This window comes from Dermochelys coriacea, chromosome 15 (genome assembly GCF_009764565.3).
Source record: "Dermochelys coriacea isolate rDerCor1 chromosome 15, rDerCor1.pri.v4, whole genome shotgun sequence".
NCBI classification, from domain to species: Eukaryota; Metazoa; Chordata; order Testudines; family Dermochelyidae; genus Dermochelys; species Dermochelys coriacea.
In genome coordinates this window covers 5,812,433-5,827,789 of record NC_050082.1, presented here as the reverse complement: position 1 = coordinate 5,827,789, position 15,357 = coordinate 5,812,433, and the positions used below count along the sequence as shown (strand labels likewise).

The 15,357-nt window shown below is 42.4% G+C and overlaps 1 protein-coding gene across 2 annotated transcripts in view; it reads right to left on the bottom strand.

The window, feature by feature from the left end:
* The window catches only part of TPCN1 (two pore segment channel 1), a 64,828-nt gene that overhangs the window by 15,878 nt on the left and 33,593 nt on the right, over nucleotides 1–15,357 (bottom strand). For both annotated transcript variants that reach the window (XM_043497805.1, XM_038373282.2), the window contains 13 exons: nucleotides 14,764–14,894; nucleotides 14,073–14,161; nucleotides 10,497–10,531; nucleotides 9,540–9,598; nucleotides 8,600–8,699; nucleotides 7,993–8,109; nucleotides 7,173–7,297; nucleotides 5,425–5,473; nucleotides 5,136–5,199; nucleotides 3,432–3,476; nucleotides 2,262–2,318; nucleotides 2,121–2,174; nucleotides 353–425 (listed from right to left, as the gene is read on the bottom strand). In XM_043497805.1, coding sequence (XP_043353740.1) covers nucleotides 353–425; nucleotides 2,121–2,174; nucleotides 2,262–2,318; nucleotides 3,432–3,476; nucleotides 5,136–5,199; nucleotides 5,425–5,473; nucleotides 7,173–7,297; nucleotides 7,993–8,109; nucleotides 8,600–8,699; nucleotides 9,540–9,598; nucleotides 10,497–10,531; nucleotides 14,073–14,161; nucleotides 14,764–14,894 — 998 coding nt within the window. The remainder of the gene's footprint in view (nucleotides 1–352; nucleotides 426–2,120; nucleotides 2,175–2,261; nucleotides 2,319–3,431; nucleotides 3,477–5,135; nucleotides 5,200–5,424; nucleotides 5,474–7,172; nucleotides 7,298–7,992; nucleotides 8,110–8,599; nucleotides 8,700–9,539; nucleotides 9,599–10,496; nucleotides 10,532–14,072; nucleotides 14,162–14,763; nucleotides 14,895–15,357) is intronic.

The following is a 15,357-nucleotide window of genomic DNA, read 5'->3' as shown; positions in this document are numbered from 1 at the left end:
AAGGCCTGGTTTAGCCTTGCGAGGGGCAGAGTGCTCCTGGCACTCTAGTTCAAAAGAGGACAAAAGGTAAAGGTGGAGGGGTACTGGAATTGCTTGAAGAACCTCTATTGAAATGAAGTTTTCTAACCTATCAGCCTAAGGCCATTTTTGAAAGAAGGCAACTATATCCCAGCAACTATCGCCATGCCCCTCAAATCCTGTAATTCTGAGTTCTCTCTCACTAGATCTCCACCAAGTTCAGCTGATTCAAATTCAGATTGTTCAAGTGACATTGATGCAGTGCAGGATAGCACAACAGCTCTGGGTGTTATGCCTCCAGCCCCCATTCACTGTTCACAAGCGGCACACTTACAGATTCCATCCAGAAGACAGATACTCAATGGGTCCCAGGCCAGTGGTTTTCAGGAGCAGCTCTACCCCATAGACTGCAAAACAAGAGAGCATCTAATATTAACATCATTCCATATGTACAGCTTGAACATGTAGGTTTGTTGACTGTAGGTTTAATAAGCTCCCATTCCCTTCCTTCATGTTTATCCTCAAGGGGATGCTAAGTGGGCCCCACTTCCCAACTTCTCCCTGTACTTGGGTGGTGATCTCTCCCCACTGCTGCTGAATAGAGTTCAACTTAGCTACTGTGCCAAACATTCAGATCTCTGGACAAGAGTGAGTGCCTTAAAGAAAGGTTAATCAGTCATCCAGAGGAACTTCAGGGCACATACTCACTCCCACTTACTTGCCCAATTTAGCCTCAATGGAATGTAAAAAGAATCATATATACAAGCTCATGGGACCATGGGAGATATTTTCAAACAGAGTGAAGGAAGGCTGCTTGTTTCATACACTGCCATAATGGCACTTTGTGAAGTTCTTGAATTAGTAGAACATTATGATATCAGGCAACAGTTCAGTGATCAAAGTATTTCTATATATTTGGGAATAAAAACATAAGAATGGCCATACTTGGTCAGACCAGTGATCCATCTAGCCTAGTATCCTGTCTTCCAATAATGGCCAGACCAGATACTTCAGAGGGAATGGACAGAACAGGGCAATTTATCGAGTGATCCATCTCCAGCTTCTGGCAGTCAGAGGTTTATGGACACCCAGAGCAAGGGGTTGTGTACCTAACCATCTTGGCTAAGAGCCACCGATGGACCTATCCTCCCTGAGCTTATTGAATTCTTTTTTGAATCCAGTTCTACTTTTGGCTTTCACAACATCTTCTGGTAACAAGTTTCACAGGTTGACTGTGAATTCTGTGAAGTACTTTCTTGAGTTGGTTTTAAACTTTATGCTTACTAATTTCATTGGGTGACCCGGAGTCACGTGATATGTGAAAGGGTAAATAACACTTCCTTATGGTCTTTCTCCACACCATTCGTGATTTTATAGACTTCTATCATATCCCCATAAATTTCTTCTAAACTGAACAGCCCCAGTCTCTCAAGAGCTCCTCTGATTTCTTTGAAGTGGTGCTGACAGGCTCAATAGAGTCACCACCTCCAAAATGGAAGGAGGACAGCTCAGAGTCAAAGTTAGGGAAGGGCAGTACAATGGAGGAAAATGGAAGGAACTTCCAGGTGAAAATAAAAGGAAGGAAAATAAAGGAATATTCCACAAAATAACAATTAGCAGAGCAGGAAATAAATAGGGTCTTGGTTTGAGATATGCTTTCAATATGATAATTCTACCAAGAGGGCTATGCAATGTATCCAGTCTGCACTGACAGTAATGCGAGTTGTGTTTGTGGACGGGTGTCAGTAAATGCCCAACAGTTTATGGTTGGGGTGAAAATGGAAGACCAGATGTGTATGTGGTTTTGGGGCAATGTTACTAGGGGCTGAGTCAGAACTACATTCCCATTTAGATGCATCTCATTACATAGATAGCAGGGGTGCAAGAAGTTCCCTCTTCAGCACCAACGTCACCAGAGGCATTTCTTACAAGCAAGCAAAGCCAATAAAATCTGTACAGATCCCAGGCACTGAGAAAAATGGCTTCCAAGGAAATGGATCCTTTAATTCCTTGAATGACTAAAATGCAACTGAGAAGCCCCAGTATACCGTTTCCCCATATGTAATGGAACAAGGCAGTGCTGGTCTGGCACAGCAACTTACTCGTGAGGAAGACTATATAACTCCACGGGACATCTCTGGGGAAGAAGTTCCCACCTGCAAGGCACAGAAACAGCACCTTCTCAGAGGCTGATCAAACTTATGGAAGACGACAATTCAAGAAATGAACCACGTATATCCTACCTTGCAGCATGAAGGTTTGAATTAGAATCCAGATCCCATTCACAGCTACCACAGTATCTGGAAAACAAAATACACAGCTGCAATCAAAAGTTGCTGGAATATCAGATGTTAATCTTCTAAATTTTTAGGCAGGCAGTGTGGTCTAATGGCTAGGGCACAGGACTATGCATCAGAAGAGCCAAGTTCTGTTTCCAACTCTCCCAAGGTTACACATCCCATTCACTGGTAAAGCCCTCTACATTCTGTGCTTCAGTTTCCCAGTATATAAAATGAGTATAATAATTTATCCACCCATGTAAAATGCTTTGAGATCCTCGGAAGAAAAAGTATATTGTTGAATCTCAGTCTGACATGGAGTTATTTTTTCTGGTACATTATTCCCTATCTTGCCCTAGTATTACTTCGATATTCCAGTTTCTTTCCATCTCTGCAGAATTGTTCCAGGACTGTATATAGCTCCTAGGTCAGTTACAATGCAGGAAGGATACAGCACCATCACAAAGCTCCTACAGGCCTGCTTGTAGCACCCACCGTTAAGCCATTGCGACACAGAGGATCCAAGATGTAGGAACTCTCCCCTTCACTTCTTTTTTCTCCCTTCATTCTATCATCATAATCAGCAAAAAGGGCATTTTCTTACAGAATAAAAATCAATCAAAATTAGAGATTAGCATAACAAATGGGACCAGGAGTCAAACATGCCCTCCTCTCTTGAGAAACTTGACAGCTCTGTTTAGTACAAATTCCAAGCAATACCTCTTGGAATTAAGCTGTTTGCACTTTCTGAAATACAGCAAACCATGGGAGCATTGTGTGTCAAGTCAGGTTCTTGCATCAACATCCTCAGCTGCAGTGTCAAAACTGAAACCACGTGAAGTGTAATCATGCACCCTCTGAAATGCAACAGGATGTAATAGCCAGCTTCTGAAGAAACCAGTACCATAAAACACACTTCAAAGCAATGTATAAACTAGTCCTTATGAGAATCCCACACGTACACATATAAGAACTCCTTCCCTGATTGCAGACAAGCACAGGAATTATTATGTGTATTGTGTCTCCAATCAGAGATCCGGTGCCATTGCACCAGGCAGCGTACAAACACAGAAAATCTCTGCCCTGAAGAACAAAAGAGAGCTGAGTAAGTAAAATCATGAGATTTACACTTACACATGGCATACTGGAATGCTTGGGACTTCACCAGAATGTTAATGCCTGTATGAAGAAGGGAAATATTACGAATAGATGTTCGTTACAAAAAATACTTAAAAATAAACTCACATGTACCAAATACTCCCTCTTCTTCCTCCATATCTATTCAATGACCTCCCCGACGTTAACTGGGCTCATTTTTCATATTCATTCTCAGCACAGGGTATAGGTAGCACAGTGGGCAATAGTGCACTTACGTCTTTCACTTCTTATGCCTTGAGTTCAAATCCTGACCCAGAACTCAAGTGACAGTGATGTGACAGTTCTCACCCTACTGCAGTTCCAAATTTGCCCACATCTTGAAACTAGTGCACAGTTCAAATGGAGATGTCAGTCACTGCCCAGTCCTAGAACAGTGGAAGTGTTCTAATGCGGGGCTAAAGTGCATTAGCACAGCTGCATAGGGATCTTGTACCAGTAGCTGCTTGCTCTATCCTTGGTTCAGGGTAGTTGTCCCTGACTAACATATTATATACATTATATATTTTAAAAAATAATTATCCAGGGATTCAAACCTGGTAAGGAAAAACTGGAACATTTGCAATAGTGGCACGTAGAGGGTATATATTACATTTAAGGCTGTATCTAGGCCACATTATAACCTCAATTTCCTGTTTACAGCAGCTGCACATGCTCTGTGCAAATGCTGCATCCAACTGAGATTATGAAAAAGACCAGCAACCCCTGGGAGACTGCAAATCCACTCCACAGCCAGCTGCTTTTGGAGGAGAGCTGCAGCCTCGGATACTGCAAAACGAATCTCCTAGACTCGGCCAGTCCCAGCAAGCTGGAGCGCTGCATCAGACACCCCTGCATGCTGTACCAGAAGATGATTCGAGCAATGGGTGGGCTCAAGACTTAGGCTATTACAAGGTATTTGCTAAGAAGCTTTCCTTATTTTATAAAGTTGGTTTCTGGGTCAGCGCACAGAATATATATTTGTGTGACAGATGTCCTCCAACAGGCCAGAACAGTGTGCTTTTGAAAAATGAAAAGGAGGACTTGTGGCACCTTAGAGACTAACAAATTTATTTGAGCATAAGCTTTCGTGAGCTACAGCTCACTTCATCGGATGCATTCAGTAGAAAATACAGTGGGGAGATTTATATACACAGAGAACATGAAACAATGGGTGTTACCATCACTCTCGTTACAGTGTGTATGGTAAAACCCATTGTTTCATGTTGTGTATATAAATCTCCCCACTGTATTTTCTACTGAATGCATCCGATGAAGTGAGCTGTAGCTCACGAAAGCTTATGCTCAAATAAATTTGTTAGTCTCTAAGGTGCCACAAGTCCTTTTCTTTTTGCGGATACAGACTAACATGGCTGCTACTCTGTGCCCTTTGTGGATCAGCAGTTAGCGACTGTGCCCATCTCAGCAGTTTATCTGGAGCATTTAGACTGTTACTGTATTTATTCTTGGGGTACTGTAGAGAATGTGTTTTCAGAAGGCTTTTTTTTTTTTGAAAAGAGATGATTTTCGAACAGGTACATGCTTCTGCACATGTTGAATTTAAAACATAAGAACGACCATACTGGGTCAGACCAATGGTCCATTTAGCCCAGTATCCAGTCATCAGACAGCGGCCAATGCCAGATGCTTCAAAGGGAATGAACAGAACAGGGTAATCATCAAGTGATCTATAGAGCAAGTTACCTTTAAATATAAGAAACGCTGTCCGTGGAAGGTCATCAAACCAGTGCTCGCGGTTTCGTTTTGCCTGGAAGTGGAACAGACCTGATCAGCAGGAGGTATGAGCAGAGATTTATCTAAGTAGGTCAAAATTACATCCATAAGAAAAAGGAGCAAGACCCATCTTCTCCCCATGTCATTTTGGTCTTGTTCCACATAGTCTTTGTTTCTCCTCCACCTTCTCTTTCACCTCCAACTTCCCTCCAGTCCTCATCCCCTTCTCTCCTCACACTCTCCTCCATTTAACACTTGCCTTCCATTTTAAGCCAACAACTTCATAGAAATTGTAGAAATCCTTTAGGCTGTAAGAGAAAGATAAAAAGGTGAATCAGATAAAATTTCTGTGTTATTTGGATATTGCCATCATGGGTACCAAATGTTTCACTATTTAAGTGTATCAAGTGCCTAACTGTGTCACCTGATTGTGGGAGAGGGGGAAGGTTTTCCATGCCAGACCTTCTTTTCAGGAGAAGTCCCTTTAATTTCTCTTGTTAACTCCTTGTTCAAACTATATGAAAAATCAGCGTTCAGCTATTGCATTGTTTATGTCTCAGGTTTTCCAAATGCAAGTGAGCCTTAGGAGAGAGTAAAAGCTACTACGTTTCTGCAGCAAGGCCTGACAAAGACTGATACAGTCTTAGGGTGAAATCTTGGCTCCACTGAACTCAAGGAGAGTTTTGCTATGGACTTCAATGAAACCAGAATTTCACTTATATTGTAAGCTCTTTAGGGGTACAGCGTTTACTTGCATACACTACATGCATATAAATAAATACGGTAAGATATCACCAATATTAAGGTTTACATAAGCCTCATGGCTGATAGCTGGGTGATCAATTGTGCAGTTTGTAAAATGCCATTTACAAATAATTGGACTTGAACCATCCTGGAAGTACATTTTAATTCCTCATTTACTACTAACTATTCCTTTCCTGCTTGGTTTTGGTTGGTTGTTTTAAAAAGGTAGTTTTAAACATTTGAGCAACAATAAAACTGGTGAAAAGACATGAGATAAGAGAACCCTGTAAGCATATGAAATAGAAATGACTGAATCAGCTTGGGCCAGATTTTTAAAAGGTGTTTAGATGCCTAAAGATGCAGATTTGAAAAAAAAAAAAAATCTTACCTGGTGCCTAGTTTAGGCACGTAAACACCTTTAACAATCTGACTCTTGGCATCTATCCCATCCTCAACAGAGCACACAATGCTGAACTAGCATCCAGATTCACTCCCTTCCTGGAGGTTTAGCTTTATTGGGAAATGAAAACCATTATCTACCACCAGATTAGCATCACGCAAAGATTTCACCCCAAGCTTAGCTATGCCCCGAGTTTCCCTTCAGGGTTTCCTTGTCCTACCATTCTAGGTCTCTCTCGCCCAAAGACACACTCATCTCTTTATACCCAGGTTGGAGTTAACTGGACTCACTCAACAGCATGATTCAGCCATAATTACTCTGAATCTTAATGCAGGGTTCTGCAGTCTTTTTAGGAACTCCAGGAGAGTGGTGCTTTAGTGAAATGCCAGGGGACATAACCAATTGCTGGTTACCTGGGAAAGTGTTTAGTTAAAGTTGCATTGCATGTGCAGAAGTTCTCCTTTCTTTGGGTGTCTCATGTCCAAATAGGGTCCTCTGTTTCCCCACTTTTTTATTCCAAGGACCTCTGTCTTTCACCTATCTCCCTCTGCTTAATGACTGTCATCGCAGTATTGTCTCTCCAACAGAGCATAAGGGAAAGCCACTCATCGACGAGCAGATCATAAAGCAGCAGGGGATTATCACTTCGACACCCCTTTCAAACCCAAGTTCACTTCCAATAGCCTAAGAAGGCAAGAATCCCAGAAGTGTTCCCCGACCCCAGGCTGCATCTAAGTCTGCATTCTGGGATTCATTTTCCTTCATAAGCCACACCATTCCTACTGACATATGGTATGGACCCAGAGTGTCATGAATCCTGTAAAATGCCACCCCTTTTCTATGTTACAGCAGCAGCATCCTACCTGACTAAAGTTGTATTGCTTTGATTCAGTGCTTTGAAAGTGAGATAACGCTCTCTGGCGCACATCCGAGGTGTATAAAACCGCATGAGCCCTTCAAACTGCTTGAAGGAGATACCAGACGGTCTCTAGAAACACAGAAAGGGGTTGCCATAAGTGATGCTGTAGGAGGAAGCATAGGAACATATAGGCCACTGTATTTAATTCTCTCTTAGGACTGCTTCTAAGCAAGATTTAAAATGTCAGGATAAGATGCTGTTACTACCACCTCTAGAAGGCACACACTCTCTTATTACTCTAGAACCTAGATATAGGGAAAGTCTCCTGGGATTAGCTCCTCTGCTTGATCTCCTGACTAGTGGAAGAACAGAGAACAATCTTGCACTGAAGTTCTGTCCAGTTTAAGTGCCAAGTATTATGTCTTCCACCACTTCCCTTGGAAAACTGTTCCACTGTCTAACAGAGCTCACTGCCAGGATACTTTTACTGATACTTAACCTACGCTTTCCCTTTTCAATTTCATTCCATTACTCTTCATTATACCCTCAATTCACTATGTTAAATCATTCCTCTTCTCCCTGGGTCTGTACAATCTGCAAAATATATTTATAGGCTTAACATTCCCGTTAGTCGTCACTTAGCCATCCTGTATCTATTGAATCTTTCAGGTTTCTGATCACACTGAACTTTGTCATCAATTACCACTGGTGGGACACCACCTCTTTAAACACTCAGTGTCTTCTGATGAGCTACTGGTGGGCTTCAGTAACAGGTTCCAGTGACACAGGCTGGGTATTTCTTGCACACACAGAATATCCCCTACCTGCTTGCTGACAAGCAGGCGGTAGGCGTGTTGTATGGCTGTGCGTTTGTGCAGCAGCAGGGACTTGAACTTCCTCTTTTCAATATCACTGAAAGTGTCAAATACCACAGCAAGAAGCTGAAAAGAAACAGATGAGACAAAGAGGAGGTCAGGCTTTGGTCGCTACAGCATATGGCCTCTTATGCTACATTGCGTCTAGACGCTTATGAATAAGCAATTTAAAAGGATTCCAGGTTGGTTAAGATATTAACATGCTATTACTACGTGATAATTACGATAGGGATCCTGACACTGCCGTTATGATACGAGATTTCAAAAGGGGCCTTATCACAATGAGCAGATCACCATGTGACACATCTTGAATAATCAAAAATCCCTGAAGAGGTCATTGCAGTGTTGTTACGAGAGATTGCAAAGATGGCTGAACATTATCACAGAGACCTTGTTACAGGTATCATTGTTTTTAATCAGATAGACCCTGTTAAGAAATCATTACAACACAAAAGGTAACAGGCACTCTATTACCAAACCATTGCGACAGGTGAAGAACTCTACTGCAATATCAAAATGAGAGGAAGGGGAGTCCCAGCTGCAGTAAGAAACTTACCAAATTCATAATGAAGTAGAGCTCAATGGAGAGGTATACTATGAAGAAGACACAGGACCAGGGGTTCCGGGAGTAAGATGGCATCATCACATCAGGGAAACTGCCCCCCCAAAACATACAAGCCAATTTATTAGCAATCACAATAGTCTCATTCATGCAGCATTTCACACTGACTAGATGATCATACTATGTACAAGAACTGTGTATATGCATACACAAATCACCATCCTCATATAGTTATGCAGACTACATAGCTATACACAATATACAGATTATGAACCTATACATTATCTTTCAGAGTAGCAGCCGTGTTAGTCTGTATATTAGACTTAGTCTTTTGCATATACATTAGCTGCAAGAGTTTGAAATGCAGTGAAGATTATGTATCCCTAAACATCCCAAAAGTTTGATGGGCAACAGGGACTTACAAAGTACCTATGGTTTATTTATGTTTTAATCAACAGTAATATTTTGCAGTTCTACAGATCTTATTCCAAGGATTTCAAGTTAATTAATCATCCTCACAATCATCCTAGAAAATTCACAAGCATCATTATCCCCATTTTACAGATGGGAAAAAGAGGCAGAGAGAAGTGAAGTGACTTCCCCATGCCTGTATAATGTATTAGTGCCAGACGACGGAGCATAACTCAGACCTCTGTATTCTTAGACCTGTTCCTTAACAGTGAGATCATTCTTCCCCTTTAATGGCTTCATAATACTTAAGGGTGAACTACAGCAGTTCCTTCGGGGCAGGTCATTGCACACTAGGCTGCAATGAAGTACAAGTTCCCCATTGGGAAACATCGCTCTCATGCTACGAAGAAGAGGTCACATCTGCAGACCCAGAGGTTTCATAAATAAAAGATTTACTGAGATACTTTTTCCCCAGAAGTGACGGGAAGGGAGGGAGTCCCAGTAGAAGGAAGCACGGACTTACTTTGAAGTGGTCAGAAGAACGAAGAGATTCACAAGGCTGTTCTCTAAGGTACTGAAATACTGAAAGAAAAAACAAATACAAACCAGCCCCACATTGACACTCTCAAGGTTATAATTCCTTAACTAATTAACTAATTTCCTGACCTCTCTTAGTAGTTCTTGACATGTAATTGCATGCCCCTTCTTTAGGCAAACAGAAAGGTGTGGCATGTGAAAAGTTAAAAAATTAAAGTTTGTCTGAACATTCCTGTAGGTTACTCCCAATACTTTCATCACCCTGTGGTCAGACTTGGCAGCTGGAACCGTAGCTGTTGAGCAGTAAGGCCAGCATAGGTTGGGAGGACGAGAATAGGATTTCTTATACCACTCTTTCACTGCAGACCCAACTGCCTCCCACTTGGGATGGAAAAGTACTATTTTCCTTAGACCTGTGATCAAGTGTCCCAGTTTTGGTGCATCACAAGAGGTTGCCAGCAGCTGTGCTGGGATCACAACTCTTTATTGGGTATATTCACTTACCTATCCAGGCAGAAGCACTAATAGCAGGGCAGCAAAGTACATCAAGGACATTTATATGTCAGCCCACAGGTGTGGTGCACTGCACTATAGATGCAGTTGTGGGTAGTGGGAGATGTGGCTGGCCCTGATTGGACTGAGACATCAAGAAGAGGGGTGACAAATGTAATGTCCCCTTTTGGATCTTGTGACATTGAGGGGGGATCATTTACTATTTCCCATTGCGTCTGATCCCTGGTTAACTACGTTACAAAAATAAATGGTCAGTCATGGCTCTCTGCCCTTCTTATTGCTAACTCCAGTTAAAAACTGCATCCCCAGAGACAATCCATTCAGGAGAAAAACTATATCTATACCTTATATATACTATTTGAATTTGGTTTTCAAGATGACCAAATGGGTCTTAAAAAGCGAAAATCTGAAGAATTTGTTGTTTACTTACGGGATCTGAGTGGTTAGAGGAAAACAGATAAAAACCTAGAGAAATGGAAGGAGAAAATGGGAAGGGGGAAAAACCAAAAAAAAAAACAAAAAAAACAAACCAAAAAACAAAAAAAGAACACTTAATTTCAAGCAACAAAATAACAAAGAGTCCCTGTCCTCAAATCACGGCTATGAAACTCCAGATCATCAGCTAAATGCTCTGTTATTATTTAATGCCCTTGTCTCCAGCCTCACTAACATGCTTCTGCATGAGAAGAGAGCAGGATTTGGGTTTGTGAATCCTTTTTTCCTGATCTGCCATTCCTTTCCTCTTTTGTCCCCTTTCATTAGTGATTTTATTCCGTCTTGATTGGTTTTATTCTCTCTTTCCTTTCTTAAACCTGTTTCCTCTCTCCTTCTCCTTCCTGCTTTTCTTATTCCCTTTTCTCCCCCCCACTCTCCTTCTCCAAAACAGCAAGAGGTTCTTCAGTCCAAAGATTTGGCACCTGTTCCCATAGTTGAAGATCCCCTCTACTTTCATATCCTTTCCCAGCTGGTGCTACAAAGGGTCAAGAGACCCAGAGAGCATTCTCCCATTTCACGAAGTTCCATGATTTGACTGAAGACCTGGCATGCTATAAGCTTGGACACACTGGCTGGCCCCTAGGCTGGGCAGTGACTGTTTTGCAGAAGAGGCACTGCGTGCCAAAAATTCATCATCCTTGGCATACTTAGTCACGCAACTGTTAAGTTCTCCAATACCATGAAGGTGAAAAGGTATTGTATATGCTACACAGTGCCAGTTCCAATACTGTAGACTCCTTGTACTTATCAACATACTTTCAAATGACCCCTCTGGAAAGCAAATTCTCTGATACTCTCCGAGGATGGCATTGTACAAGGCACAGTATAGACAGTAATTTTCAGAAGTTTAAATTGAACTTGCAGACTGAAGTTGATTAAGCAGAACGTGGAAGTTGTACACAAAGCATACAAGAACTCCTTTTTGGCAAAGTTACCCATTTCCTTTGTCACTCGTGATGTTACCTTCCGGGGCTGAAATCCCTAATTCCTATGTTTTCCAGCTCTTTACCTGTCCTCACCTCCCAGCTAATTATGAAATGAATCAGACAGAAAGGAAGTGAAGCGCCTGTCAAAACATCTTACATCCCATCAGCTTTACATTCCCCCCTGCTCTTTTTCGGCACATGGACAATAATTATTGCAAGGTACCATACAAGAAAGCAGATAGCTTAACCTTTAACAAAGAAAAGGAGTACGTGTGGCTCCTTAGAGACTAACAAATTTATTTGAGCATAAGCTTTCGTGAGCTACAGCTTACTTCATCGGATGCATTCAGTGGAAAATACAGTGGAGAGATTTATATACACAGAGAACATGAAACAATGGGTGTTACACACACTGTTAGGAGAGTGATTACTTAAGATGAGCTATTACTAGCAGGAGGGGAGTGGGGGGGAGGAAGAAAACCTTTTGTAGGGATAATCAAGGTGGGCCATTTCCAGCAGTTGACAAGAACGTCTGAGGAATCTCTGATCGCACTGAGGGTTACCAAAAGAAACTACAGCATTTGTTCAAGAAACTCCCTGAAAAAGCACAAGAACAAATCCGCACAGACAGACCCCTAGAACCCCGACCTGGGGTATTCTATCTGCTATCCAAGATCCATAAACCTGGAAATCTTGGACACCCCATCATCTCAGGCATTGGCACCCTGACAGCAGGATTGTCTGGCTATGTAGACTCCCTCCTCAGGCTCTACGCTACCAGCACTTCCAGCTATCTTCGAGACACCACTGACTTCCTGTGGAAACTACAATCCATTGGTGATCTTCTTGAAAACACCATCCTAGCCACTATGGATGTAGAAGCCTCTACACCAACATTCCACACAAAGATGGACTACAAGCCATCAGGAACAGTATCCCCGATAATGTCACAGCTAACCTGGTGGCTGAACTTTGTGACTTTGTCCTCACCCATAACTATTTCACATTTGGGAACAAGGTATACCTTCAAATCAGCGGCACTGCGATGGGTACCCGCATGGCCCCACAGTATGCCAACATTTTTATGGCCGACTTCGAACAACGCTTCCTCAGCTCTCGTCCCCTAATGCCCCTACTCTACTTGCGCTACATTGATGACATCATCATCTGGACCCATGGAAAAGAATCCCTTGAGGAATTCCACCATGATTTCAACAATTTCCATCCCACCATCAACCTCAGCTTGAACCAGTCCACACAAGAGATCCACTTCCTGGACACCACGGTGCTAATAAGCGATGGTCACATAACTACCATCCTATATCGGAAATCTACTGACCGCTATTCCTACCTACATGCCTCCAGCTTTCACCCAGATCACACCACACGATCCATTGTCTACAGCCAAGCTCTACGATATAACCGCATTTGCTCCAACCCCTCAGACAGAGACAAACACCTACAAGATCTCTATCAAGCATTCTTACAACTACAATACCCACCTGCTGAATGAAGAAACAGATTGACAGAGCCAGAAGAGTACCCAGAAGTTACCTACTACAGGACAGGCCCAACAAAAAAATAACAGAACGCCACTAGCCATCAGCCCCCAACTAAAACCTCTCCAACGCATCATCAAGGATCTACAACCTATCCTGAAGGACGAGCCATCGCTCTCTCAGATCTTGGGAGACAGACCAGTCCTTGCTTACAGACAGCCCCCCAATCTGAAGCAAATACTCACCAGCAACCACACACCACACAACAGAACCACTAACCCAGGAACCTATCCTTGCAACAAAGCCTCTTGCCAACTCTGTCCACATATCTATTCAGGGGACACCATCATAGGGCCTAATCACATCAGCCACACTATCAGAGGCTTGTTCACCTATACATCTACCAATGTGATGTATGCCATCATGTGCCAGCAATGCCCCTCTGCCATGTACATTGGTCAAACTGGACAGTCTCTACGTAAAAGAATAAATGGACACAAATCAGAAGTCAAGAATTATAACATTCAAAAACCAGTTGGAGAACACTTCAATCTCTCTGGTCACTCGATTACAGACCTAAGCGTGGCTATTCTTCAACAAAAAAAACTTCAAAAAAAGAGACTCCAACGAGAGACTGCTGAATTGGAATTAATTTGCAAACTGGATACAATTAACTTAGGCTTGAATAGAGACTGGGAGTGGACGGGTCATTACACAAAGTAAAACTATTTCCCCATGTTATTTCCCTCCCGCACCCCCCACTGTTCCTCAGACATTCTTAACTGCTGGAAATGGATCACCTTGATTATCACTACAAAAGGTTTTCTCCCCCCCCCCCCCCGCTGGTAATAGCTCATCTTAAGTGATCACGTGTATGATAACACCCATTGTTTCATGTTCTCTGTGTATATAAATCTCCCCCTTGTATTTTCCACTGAATGAATCCAAGGAAGTGAGCTGTAGCTCACGAAAGCTTATGCTCAAATAAATTTGTTAGTCTCTAAGGTGCCACAAGTACTCCTTTTCTTTTTGCGAATACAGACTAATACGGCTGCTACTCTGAAACCTTTCACAAAGGCAACTTACCTAGGATGGCAAAGATCACCATGAAGAAAAGGAGTAGGAGGAGGATGTCAATGAAGGGAGGGAGAGACTGGAAGATTTGTCGCAGATTTCTGAAAAGGAGGAAACATTTACTCCATACTTTAAACTGAAACCTGTGCATGTGCACCAGAAAGTGAGGATGGCTCAATTCTACATTAGCAAGCAGATTGACTAGATTCTCCAGTTTGTCTTTTTCCATCCCTCACTTCAATGATTGGAAATGGAATGCTCAGGATTTCTAGCCCATTGTGAAGTTCTGTTAGCTCTGAGAAATAAGAATCTCAAACTCATTCCCTAGACCCAGGTCTCCTATTCAGCAGTACAATGCGACATGGTCCCCAGAACATCAAGTAATTTTCCAAGCCATATTTAGTTTCTTTGCAGTCAGCCTTCAGATAACACATGATACTAATTTCACCGTGTCAATTTCTTTCTGCAGGGTTAAGACATACAGCCTCCCAATAGGGCTAAAACATGAGAATTCTAAGGTACAGTAACATTTCTGAGACTGCCTTGCTACAATTCTGCATTCTTACAAATCTCCAGGGTAAATATGAAGTTTCTGTGAAAAAGGCCTGGACAACCATACAGCTTTAGTTTGATCTCTTTCTCAGCCATGACTGCAGGAATCAGCCAGTTGGTCAGGTAGCCAGTCGGCCAGATAGACAATCACCTTCTGACCGCTCCACAGTAGCGACAGTCCACCAAGAAGATACACCGCAAAGCTCTTGTTATCCGGACATGCGAGGTCTGACGCACCAAAACCACTATTGCTTCTACAAACTGCACTAACAGCACACAGGTCTGCAAGGGGGGGGGGGGGGGCGAGAAAAAAAAAAGAAAAAGGAAGTAATCAGCATTACAAAGGTAACTTCCTCTTCTTCCCTCCCCATTCCTGATTAGTAATGTTGGCTGAACTGTACGTTTGACAGACAATATAAAGAAAAGCAAAAGAGCAGAGTTGTAGTGTTCAGGCACAGACATAGAAAGCATGGCTGGCATTACTCTTATGCCATTTCCCAACAGCCAGGCAATGGAATAGCATTTGGAGAGCGAAGGAAACAGAAGTTGTGGAAGTGTATCCAGAGTGGTACGAGCTCATAGATGGTACACAGGGATACAAAACACTGGAACACAGCTGGTTACTGTGATAACCAGGGAAAGAGATTTTAAGGAGGTGAAAAGAACCCCAAAATTCAGACATGGACAATAGCTCACATAATATCATCTGGAAGTTGGGAGACAACTCAGTAAATGCCCTATATTT